The sequence below is a fragment of the Scyliorhinus canicula genome, chromosome 7, assembly GCF_902713615.1.
Source record: "Scyliorhinus canicula chromosome 7, sScyCan1.1, whole genome shotgun sequence".
Taxonomy (NCBI): Eukaryota; Metazoa; Chordata; class Chondrichthyes; order Carcharhiniformes; family Scyliorhinidae; genus Scyliorhinus; species Scyliorhinus canicula.
Window position 1 is genome coordinate 129837206 of NC_052152.1, and position 12410 is coordinate 129849615.

Below are 12410 nucleotides of genomic sequence, written 5' to 3' on the forward strand. Positions count from 1 at the left end.
GGTAAAAACAAGCTGTAATCTGTATTGGGGCAAGCTCAAGTAAATGTAAGAGACAACCCCTTAAAAAAAAACATATAAAAGAAGGGTGCTTTGAGCAAGACTTTGGCACTCTCAGAGAGGTGGTTCTTTGGAATACCTAGAGAGCGGCCCCGATCGCAATAAAGAATATTCTAAAGTACGGACGTGTTCGAGATCGTTTCTTCCGGACTGAGAGACAAGTGAATTAGACTCGCATTCACATTTGGTGGCAGCGGTGGGATTTCAAAGAGTCTCCGCTGAGGCTGACGGCGTAAGCGACTGGTCGAGTTCGGGAGCGAAGGAGGAATTGGGCCACCACTGTGAGTAAAATTTTTGCCACTTTGGTATTCCCCTCCGCTGTACCGTCCGCGATTCGGCCCCGCTGCCAGTGCTCAGGGACGCTCCTACGAAATCCAGGTCAGTCCGGCGAACCCGTTTAAGGGAGGGAGTTGGCCCCTACAGTTATAGCCATGGGCACAGTCAGGGACTAGTGTCGTAAGGAAGGGTGGTAGCCCTGACAGTTAATAGCCACAACAGAGGTTTCGGCATTATCATGATCCTTGCTTTTGTTTAAAAGTGCCCCCGCGATAAGAGGCTTTAGAAGGGTGTGTGATCAACTCTAAGTTAAAACTATAACAAGGACGTTATAACCTTGTAGTTAGATAGGCTTGCAGGCACGGATGAGCCTGCCTGAATTGGGCAACGGAGCAGGATAACTCCGTTTAAATTCAAGATTGAATAAAGTGGTCCAGGACCATTTCACCAAATTAACAATAATCGCAAGGATCATTAACTGCCAATAGTGTAGAGATGGGTAATACGTTAGATACAACCTCTGATAGTGGAAGCGCGTTTCAAACCTTGTGTAAACAATATCCGGAATATTCCAAGCAACTGAGACAATTGTCAGGAGAATTGCATAAAAATTAAGAAGAAAAATGGCCACTGGGGGAAAACTAATGCATTAAAATTGGGTATAAAATTGACAGAGAAATGAATAGTTAAAACAGCCAATGTCTTAAAAAAAGGAAGGCACATATGGAAAAAGAACCAAGTCATTAGGCTATCCGCCTTGAATCTGTTTATTAATCCATGTGAGTTTCAGCTTAAGTGAGATAAGGTGCTGTCCGGGACTGCGGAGTTCCCAAATCTTATCTCCCAGAATTCTGACATAGTAAACTGCTTTGTTACTGATATTCAGGCCTTTGTGTGAATATTTTCACCCCTAACATTTAGTGTAAGTTTGGAAGGATTTGCTGAGCTGGACGCCGCTCGAGCCAGTGGACAAGGCGAGTAGTCAAACCTTTGACCGCCTAAAATTAGAATCACTTGGCAAGGCGGACAGACGGTGAGGTAACATCCAATAAATCTAGTATCAAGGCCAAATGAGTAAAAAAGTCAGTTTAAAAAAATTTTTTTTTTTGGTTTTTGAAGAGCAAAATACTCTGGTTAAAAAAAACAATGATCAAAGATGGGTGTGATTTCTGTGGAACAGAGAAAAATGGTGAGATACACAGAAGTAAAGATAAGACAAATAAAGTTAGAAGCACAAATGATAAATTCAACCTTCACACAATTTGGAAGACAGGCTGGTTAAAAGAAATTGAGCTCTAAATCCTTTAAACAAAGCAATCAAGTGGGTAAAGATAGTGTAAAGACCTCACAAAACTGCCAACAATTACGGCTAACAACTGTCCCGGAATGTCTCAAGGAGAGAAAAAAAAATCAAATTAAGTGAAGTCCAAAAGATCAGAAAGGGGCTAAAACACTCAATTAGTTTTGTTCAGGAATATCTGAGGATGACTAACCCCCCCCCTCCCAAAACGAAAAAATGGGGAGGAAAATCAATACAAGGTTACGGTTAGGAACTTAAGAATGGATACATGTCGAGAATAACTTCAGATCGTTTCAAGCCGTCCAGATAAATTCAGCAGTAATTCAACTCATTTGAAATAAAAGAAAAATAAACATCCAGTAATGTCTCTTTCCAAAAACCGGTTAAATAACGAACATTGAAAATTGAAAGAAAGGATGGGTAATGTCTAAGGTCACATAGCAGACGGAGATGGCACCATGCCAAGTTCTCCAACACTTTTGATTCTGTACAAAAATTTAACCATTTCAGCAAGCAGGTCATCTGCACAAAGAAATATACATCTCTAAGAAAAGCTAATGCCTCTAAAATTAATCAGTGGAAATTGACTTAAATGGAATGACACAGATAAAGTTTTCAGTATTTTAATTTTGTTCCATTTTAGAGAAAGAGAGACAGACAGAGTTACGTAGAAAGAGTTACGTAGAGAGAGAGAGAGACTGATAGAGACAGCGAAAGTTGAGAGAGCGAAAGAGAGCGAGTCAGGGAGAGAGAGAAGGGCAGGGGTAGTTAGATAAAGAGAAAGAGCGACAAGAGTTCCAGAGAGAGAGAGAGAGAGAGTTTTAGGCATTTAAACATTGTTCTGAACTATTCACTGTCTTTGTATTCAGACTTTGACTTCAGACCTTGACTTTTTATGAGCTGTGATTATTTGAAAGCTTCGGGTTGTCTGCGCATTGTCACTGAAGGGTAATTTTGATACACAGAGAATTTTGGTCAGGGTGCGAGATCACGTGTGTAGGAATAGGAAAGTATTGGTTTTGTGGTGTTCAGCGGAGGTTGGGATGGTTGAAGTGCATGTGACAGGTGTGATCAAGCCGTGTTTCATTGGTTCAGGGTTGGAACTTCCCTGACACAGATAGTCTTCAGTAGGGTGAAACGAAACTGTCTCACAACGCAGATGTTTTAATTATGAGATTGCAGAATGACTTATAAACAACAGATGGGTAAATGAAATATGTCCATGAGTTTCAATAACATATTGTGTTCCTTGAAAAACTTGATAACAGGAATTTGGCAGCACTCCAACTTTTACTCCCAGCCATTTGAGTGAAAAATTTAAAAAAAGTTTAGAGATGCGAATGGCATCATTCCAATTTATCCACCCACCATACGCCCCTTTTTGTCTCTGCAAGACAATTAACCCTTTCAACAAGCTTTTGTGTGTAATCCAGAAGATGTCTTGACACTCCCATGCGGGTTTGCCTGTGAGCTCTGACCTTTTAAATTCTGATAAAGTAATGAACAGTCCACACAGCTAAAGATGCATTTTAATTGGAACTTACAAATCTTAAGTTTTGAATTTTCACCCTCTTAACGACCCAGACCTAACCATGTTCACAGATGGAAGTGAAAGGGGGGAGCGGTTATCAGGATATGCTATAATCAACCAGGGTGGGGAGACAGTAGAATCAGCAGCATTTGAGACTCCGTTTTCAGCACAGCAAGCAGAATTGTTCGCACTAATATGCGCATGCGCACTAGGAGCAGGCAAAAAGTAAATATTTATACAGACTCCAGATATGCTTTTGGAGTTATACATGATTTCGGACAATTATGGAAGAACAGAGGATTCTTAACATCCGCTGGCACCTCAATTCCCCATCAACAGCTAGTAACCCAGTTACTCCAAGCTCTTATGCTCCCAGAAAAGGTAGCAGTGATAAAGTGTACTGCCCATACGAAAGGAAAAATTCCAGTAGATGAAGGAAATAGGCAGGCCGACCACCAAGCAAAAGAAGCCTCAAAGTCAAAGGCCATGGTAGCGCCTAAAATGATGAGCCAGACTAAAAGCTCAAAAGACAAGTCTCCCTCTAAAAAAATCTATGCCGACTATTACTGATGTAATCCAGCTACAGGAGGACGCCGCTGCTAGCGATATAAAGTTATGGGAAGAATTGGGATGTATATATGATAAAGAAAGTAAGCTGTGGGTCACCCCAGCAGGGCAGACATGTATGCCCGATGCTTTGGCAGCCTGGGTGGCCGAATGTGTACACTTTGCAACTCATTGTGGTGCTCGCGCTACAGGTGATATATTATTAAAAACCTGGTGGCATCCCAGACTGCAGGAGATAGCCCAACTAATTAGCAATCGCTGCTTGATATGTCAGCAGTATAACCCTGGGAAGGCTGTCCCCTGCGAGCAGGGGAAAACACCATTGCCCGAGGGTCCCTTTGAGACCCTGCAACTGGACTACATTGAGTTGGAAAGATGCCAGTGTTATAAGCATGTATTAGTGATTGTTGACGTGTTTAGTCAATGGATAGTGGCCTATCCTACTGTAGATAATAAGGCTTCAACTGTAGTAAAAGTTCTTATGCGTGAAATTGTACCAAGATTTGGACTTCCATATTGTTTAAGCTCTGATAATGGACCTCACTTTGTGGGACAGATCAATAAAGAATTCTGCACTCAACTAGGAATTAAACAGCAGTTACACTGCGCCTACAGACCCCAGGCAGCTGGGAGTGGAAAGAGCTAACCAGACTCTGAAAATCAAACTTGCTAAGCTACAAGCAGAGACCGGAGCAACCTGGCTCAAACTTTTACCTATCGCACTTTTTCAGATCAGAACCACCCTGCGTGAAAGACTCGATTGAGCCCCGCTGAAATCTTGTACGGAAGACCCCTTCGCACCCCCTGGGACTGTTATACATCCCGAGACATTCAGTTCCACCACATGACTACAGAAATGGCTAATTATATATTAGCCTTGACTAAAGTATTAAAGAGTCTCCAATTACAAGTACATGTCACGCAAGAGGAAGTGCCACCCTTAGCTAGCTCCGATATTGTACAACCGGGAGATCATGTGATGATCTGCAATTGGACATGGAAGGGGTTGGAACCACGTTGGGAAGGACCGTTCCAAGTTCTCCTAACCACCCCCACGGCAGTCAAAGTTGAAGGATGCAATGCGTGGATTCACACCCACCACTGTAAGCTAGTGACGTTTTCGTGATTATTAACTTTCGTTTTCAAGTTCTAGGTACATGTGGCTGATCGTTCGACTACAGGATGAGGCTGCCTTTTGTCCTCACGATCCTCGCTAGCACACTACTGTGTGCGACCGCTCGAGACCGACGATGTAGACCCAGCTCAAGGATTTTGCGCCTTTATCGTAAGGACATGACTGCCAACAAAACCACAGATGAGACCTTGCAGACGACGACCACAGTAGAAAACAGCACCACCATCATTCATCAAGATGAGCAGAAGCCTCAATTCCTGACTACCCGCGGATCCCTGACCTGCGATCGCTACGCTACGGTGGGACTACTGGTGTACGAGGGAAAGGCAAGCCACGAGTTCCTGAGTATAAGACTATTCATACTCACCCGCCTACCAGGAGGAAGCGGGCAACACACCACGTGACTGCAAATTCATTCCTGTTTGTGTCTTATACTTATGCAAAGAAATTGAATGTCTCCTCTTGTTGGGTATGTATGCATGTTCCCAGCCATGCCCATGGGGGTATTCCTTTGGTCCCTCTTTCCTATTTGATCGAGGAGGTTGCAGAATGGGCTTTGCGGCGTAATCATACCGATTCTGATAATGATACACAAGATATAATAGATTGGCAGTCGGCTGGGTTCAATATGAACAGGTTTCAAGGATGGTGGTGGCCGAAGTTTAATGCAACCCGTCAGCCCCCCTACCTGATCCTCCCCAAGTATGCTAAATTTCCAAAAGGCAGTATATGTTTTAAAAAGGATCATGCCAATGGGACCTACCCAGTAGGTATTAGCCAATGTAACCAGACCCTGATTTGGCAACCACCCATAACTAATCTTACACGAAAGGGCTTGTTCACCTTTGATTGGTCAGCAGTGAAGAACCAGACTAGTGGCGGCCCCTGGAGGGGGGAACCGACTAGAATCATGATGACGGATGACAAGGGGAACTTGAGCTCGTACAATGATACCTATTTTGTATGCGGACATAAAGCATATCCCTGGTTGCCGGAAAATTGGTCGGGTTCTTGCTATATGGGCTTTGTAGTCCCTGGTATCGCCCATTATACAGACCTATCCAACCATCCCCATGCCCGATCCACTAGGTCCATTGTGCCTTGGGAGGCAATAGCTACTGTCCTTTGGCCACAGTTCGGCAGTATTAGATCTCTCCAAAAAGTCAACCAGCTCCGGGATATATTGGAGCAGGTGGCCAATGATACCGCAGAAGGACTCAGTGAGCTCAGCGCAGAGTTAGTAGCTGTTCGGACGGTTGCCTTACAGAATCGCATGGCTCTAGACTACCTCCTCGCCAGCAAGGGAGGTACATGTGCTGTGGTGGGTTCTGAGTGCTGTACTTATATCCCTGATAGCTCGGAGAACATTACTCACCTAGTGGACCACATTAGGGATGGGGTAAAGAGACTCCGCCAGTCCTCCTCAGACGACTGGAGATGGCTGTGGTCTAGCTCCTGGACCACCTATCTGTTTCATGGATTTATTTTCTTTATTGCTATTTGCATTTTGCTGTGTATTATTATAACCTGTGTTAAATGCTTTTGTAATCGTTTAGGCGCTTCTGTGATGCCACAGATGCTGCAGTGGCTTTCCCAATTAGACCCGCAGGACTTAGCACGTGCCGAGAATGTGTATGAGGATGTAGAGCTAGATTTCCCAGAGGCATTCTTCAGACTCTCAAGGATAAGTTTCTGAGGGCTGTGTGATCATGGAATGATCAAAGGGGGGAGTGAGAATGTGAAGCAGGGAAGTGAGGATGTGAAGCAAGGGTTAATAGCCAGAAACAGAAAGAGCCAGGTGGGACATCACAAATTAAACGAATATGTAAGAATATGTTATTGAAGCCATTGCAGGATGTTCAAGGTAAGGGATTGTGACTATAAGCCACACAGCCTTGAGAAACAAGGCGAATGGCCGGATGATGAGATATGAAATATGGAGGCCGCTTGCAATTATAGCTACCATTTACCAATTAAGCTACTAATTAGGCTAAAACTGCTACATTATCATGTGCCAATAGATAACCTCAAGGTTTGTAAAATCATGTATTGGAATTATTGTAATAACCAATGTAAGAGCCATTGATAAATCATGGCTGGACACCTGGTGTTTTGCTAAAATTGCTATACGCTTTTGTGCCAATAGACAACCGCAAATGTCGACCTCAATGTCTGTAAGATTATGTATTGAAAATATGACAACAACAAATTAATCATGTCATGTACTAAACATTTGGTAAAAACAAGCTGTAATCTGTATTGGGGCAAGCTCAAGTAAATGTAAGAGACAACCCCTTAAAAAAAAACATATAAAAGAAGGGTGCTTTGAGCAAGACTTTGGCACTCTCAGAGAGGTGGTTCTTTGGAATACCTAGAGAGCGGCCCCGATCGCAATAAAGAATATTCTAAAGTACGGACGTGTTCGAGATCGTTTCTTCCGGACTGAGAGACAAGTGAATTAGACTCGCATTCACATAACGAAGTTACTGTGAAAAGCCCCTAGTCGCCACATTCCGACGCCTGTCCGGGGAGGCTGGTACGGGAATCAAACCGTGCTGCTGGCCTGCTTTAAAAGCCAGCGATTTAGCCGAGTGAGCTAAACCAGCCCCGATATGAAGGGCACAACATGTTTTTCTTTGTCATATGTGATTTTGATAAGAAATCATAAGCTAGAGTAGCTAAATCCATCTTTAGGGCCAATAAATTGAATCATCATTTCTCATAAAGAGTATTAGGAAACAGTTTGAATTTATCGTACAAACTGTATGGAAACTCACTGTGCATTCATATATTAGGAGCAGAGGAAATAAGAACGGGAGTAGACCATTTGGCCCTTCAAGCCTGCTCCACCATTTAATTAACTTATGGCTGATCACTTACCTCAACATCATTTTCCCGCACTACACAAAACCCTTGACATAGGAACATAGAATCCTACAGTGCAGGAGGCCATTCAGCCTGTCAAATATGCACCAACTCAAGAGCCTCGGCACAATTTCCCACCCCATCCCCATAACCCCACCTTGAGACAATTTAGCATGGCTGATCCACCTAACTTGCACATCTTTGGACTGTGGGAGGAAACCGGAGCACCCAGAGGTGAAAAATGTGTAAACTCCACACAGTCACCCAAGGTCGGAATCAAACCACGGTCTCTAGCACTCTGGCGGCAGTGGTACCTATTGTGACCCGTGTCACCTCAAGATCTAGAAATCTATCAGCCTTTGACTTGAATATAGTCAATGTTGGACCCACCACAATACCTCTGGGGTAGAGAATTCAAAAGATTAACTCGAGGGTTATAAAGAAATTCCTCCTCATCTCAATCCTAAATGGCCTACCTCTTTTTATGAGATTGTGAACCCTGATTCTAGAATTATCATCCAAAATACCATGGGCACGATTCTTCCCAAAAGGGAATAAAGTCCCCTTGCAAGCGCGTTTAGCCGCGTGTTTCCAGGTGTTCAGTGCCGAGAAACAGATTGCTAATCAATGCGACTCATGGTGAACAAGGGGCCTGAACGGGGAACGCACAATAGAGGTCGCACATAGCCACGTTTTGTACAGTGGGGAGCTACGCTCGCCAGAATGGCCCCATTGTAGCGAGAGGGCGGGGTGCCATTTTAAAATGGCATCCCGATCTCCGAGGCCCGCGAAACCATCCCCGACCTTTCCCCCAGCCTGACCCCACCCCACTGAACATCCACGCTGGGCAACCCCGGCCCGAATGCATGTGCCAAACAATTGCCAGCTTGGCACCTTGGCATTGCCAACCTGGCACATGGCCGGTGCCTAGGGTATCCAGGTGGCACCAGGAGTGCCGATGCAACACCCTGCCCAAAGGCTATGCAGCTGGGGCCTCTGATCCGCCAGGTACTGTTCTGTTTCGTTGCCGTTTGTGGAGACCAATGCTGAACGGCGCTCAGCAAAGGTATCTGAGGCAAAGGGGTTGAATCCCAAATCCTCAGGTGCCTCGGGAATCTGTACATTAGAGTGAGGCTTTTTGTCTCACTTTAATATGCAGAGTAGCCAAAACGTGATCCTGCCCATCGTGGGCGGGATTCACATGGTAACGTCTTGCGGGATCACGTTGAATCTCACGAGGCTTGGCGAGCCGGGTAGATCCCGGGAGCTGGGTCTCTTAGCTTTCAACAGCCACACTACGCCGTGGAGCTGCTTTTGGGACGCAGTGTGGCCATTAGATCCCACCCTATATTTCCAAACTCTGATACAATTATGTGTACATATAAAAATAAATCTAGGTTGCATAATGAATGAAAAATATTTAGAGAATTAGGTCCTCTTTTTAAAGGTCTGTTCAGAACATTTCAATCTCAATTGGATATTAAACAGACCATGTTTTTTGTTAGGACATTCAGCAGAGTATAATTCTTGTTGCATTCACTTACATAGTGCAATATCATATTACTTTAAATATCCCATCAGACACCAACCCACAAGACTTACCGTCAAACAAGTCAAACATCCACCTTGGCAGTGTACTGAACCAAGTACTTTGGCTTAAACATTTTTACATCACAAAGTATAGACAGTTAAACACAGAAGGAGGCTATATGCCCCATTGTGTCCATGTTGGCTCTCTGTAAGATCAACTCAACTTGTCCCACTCCTTCGTCTTTTCCCTGTATTTTATCTTTCTCTGCAGATAATTATTTATTTTCCTTTGAAAGCCATGATTCAATCTGCCCGCACCACATTCTCAGGTACTGCATTCCAGATCCTAATCACTCGCTGTGTAAAATGGTTTTGCCTTATGTCATAAATATTATTGAAAATGTATGACACAGAAGGAGGTCCTTCAGGTCCATGTCACCGCTGGCCAATAAAGAACTACCCAGGCTAATCCTGCCTTCCTGCACCAGATCCATAGTTTTGCAGGTCATGGCTCTTCATGTTGCCTCTGCCATTTTTGCCTATCGCATTTAATCAGTATCCTCTGGATCTTGATTCTGTGGCAATGGGAAATTTCTCTCCCGCTTCCAGACCCTGATTTTGAGCACCTCTCATGTCATCCTTTTTTTTCTTAATCTACCCACACAACGCCAGTTCCTCAAGCCTGGAATCACTCCTGTAAATCTTTTCTAATCCCTCTCCAATACTTTCACATTCCTCTGAAAGTGTGGTGCCCAAAATTAAACTAAATAGTCCAGTTGAGGGCAAATCAGTGTTTTATACAGGTTCGCCATCATTTGCTTGCTTTTGAAGAGGTACGTGTTGATGAAGCTTCCAGTCTTGTACTCTTCAGGACAAATGCAAGAATGCCAAGTCTCAAACAACCACATCAATCCACACTTCAGGAGAAAAGGGCAGTGAATGAGTGGCATTAATTGGCACTATAAAGGGTAACACAAGGCTCTCCAAGATCCCAGGCAAAATATCTCAAAAATGTGAAGAACAGATTAGGAAAGATATTTCATGTTACTACTGTGCAATAGTTCTGCAAGTGGCACTTTCTACTAACAGGTTGCTGCCGTTAAAGATGCTCTGCCTACCATACCGCACAGTTGTGTAAATAAACTATCTGTTGTCTGAAGCTTTTCCTCCTAATAATGTTATTTTCAGTCAGTTACTGTAAACTGAGGTGAATTCATATGGGACTACGTGATATATCAAAGCTAGTAGTATATGGGGTAAAGATTCTGTTTCAAACTATGGGTCATACTATTATTGAACAAAATAATAACCAGAAAAAAAGTTGCACTACTGATAGTAGAGGACACATGTTTACTTATGGAATTGAACAATGACTCCAAGAAAATATCTAACATGAAAAACTGAGATAACTACTGTAGAATTACAGCTCAAGACATTGGGGGACATCTTCTGTTAAGTAATGGGTTAAGAGAAATTGCAATTAGTTGTCTCATTTATGTTAAGTGTTCAATGATTGACACTGATATGTAAAGGGGCTTCAGGTGGACTCTAGGAGCTTGTGATGATCTGGAGAGTTCTGTGCAGAGTGAGTTTAAACCATTAATGGTGTGTTGTTGAAAAAGGAGTCGAACTCTTGCCTCTTCATACCACAGCATCTAGTACATGTTAACATCTTCTGCTTTGAAGTTTGCTCTGTACTCCTAAATTATATGTTTTAAATTAATATTTCTGGTGACATGAATTGTTCCTTTCATTCCCCATTGATCTCACCAACCTACTGCCGTACTTTGTTGCTCTTTTAACACTTTTTCATTGTTGTGTTGAGATCTTCAAATAGCAGCCAGTTTTCAATTCTCATTTTGAACAGAGGCTTCTTTTGGCACATCCTATCCAGTATCTCTTCTTCTACTTCATTTTCCTAAATTTGATTAAAGGGCTCAATCATCCTCCAGCCAAGATGAAGCATTCATACCCAAAACATTAACTCATCTTTTCTGGCTACTGAAGAACTTGTTGCTCTGTATTCTTCAAACTCTTTCTTTTTATCGAAGTTAAACATTAACTTCTCAACATCTTATCTGATGATCTCTAACTGTACACTAAAACGTTTATTTTTGTTTTTAACCTCGAACTAGCAGATCATTCTCCATGATTCAAGGACAAAGTGCAGTCAAACACAGTTCAATGTTAGTATCACTTCAGAAGCATGTTCTTTTCCCAGGGTTGAAATTAAAACTATTTAATATTCAGCAGAAGATGCATTATTCCTTAGCTCAAAGTGTGATTTTTTTTGAGATGCCTAGGCAGAAGCAAATGGCACTCATGGGAGTTATTCTATTCAACCTAATGTAATACTTTTGTGCTCAGTAATAGGCAGAAAGTAGCTACAGCACTGATAAGCTCAAACTACAAAGCAAGTTTTAATCATTTATAGAATAATAATTGATGACTGAAAGTCACAGAATGTTTCTTGCATAGGAGGACGCTATCTGGCCCATCAAATCTTGCAAGAGGAATCCAGATAGTCCCGCTGTACTCCTTTCCCCACAGCTCTGCATTTTCTCCCCCCCCCCCCCCCCCCCCCCCACCCCCTCTCCACTCTATTTCCCGTGTGAAAGCCATGAATGAATCTGCCTCCACTGCATTCTTCGGCAGTGCATTCCAGATCATAACCACTTGTGTATATAAGAGATTATCTCATTTTACTTTTGTCTTATTTGCCTGCCAACCACCTGAAATCTGTCTCCTCTGGTTCTAGATCCATTCGCCATTGGGAAGTTGTTTTCTATCCCCTTCTCTCCTGCCTCATTATTTTGAAGACCTTGATCAAATCCAATCTCCACTCAACCTTCTCTATTTTGAAGGAAAATAAGCCCAGCTTCTCCAATATACACACCTTACTGTAGACCTTCATCCCTAGGACAATTCCCATGAATATTTGCTGCACCTTCTGTAAGGCCTCCCTTAAAGAGCAGTGCCCTGATCTGGATAAAATACTCTGGTTTTAGCTGAAACAATATTCAACAAATATTTGCAGTAAACAATTAAATAAGTGGAGATACTGATAAAGATTATCATTTTGACAGGAGGAGCGGGTTGAAGAGGCTGGAACTTAGTCTCAACTTTGATGGTGCAGACGGATACTTTAA

The 12410-nt window shown here is 42.9% G+C and overlaps 2 protein-coding genes across 3 annotated transcripts in view; one reads left to right on the plus strand and one right to left on the minus strand.

Moving 5' to 3' along the window:
- rtf2 (replication termination factor 2) overlaps window positions 1-12410 on the minus strand; it is a 264358-nt gene that overhangs the window by 97347 nt on the left and 154601 nt on the right. The gene's annotated exons all lie outside the window — the stretch shown is intronic.
- On the plus strand, window positions 183-7169 carry LOC119969368 (endogenous retrovirus group PABLB member 1 Env polyprotein-like). Its single transcript, XM_038802920.1, has 2 exons — window positions 183-338; window positions 4879-7169. Exon 2 carries the CDS (start codon window positions 5342-5344, stop codon window positions 6560-6562), a length of 1221 nt encoding a protein of 406 aa, XP_038658848.1. The 5' UTR covers window positions 183-338; window positions 4879-5341; the 3' UTR covers window positions 6563-7169.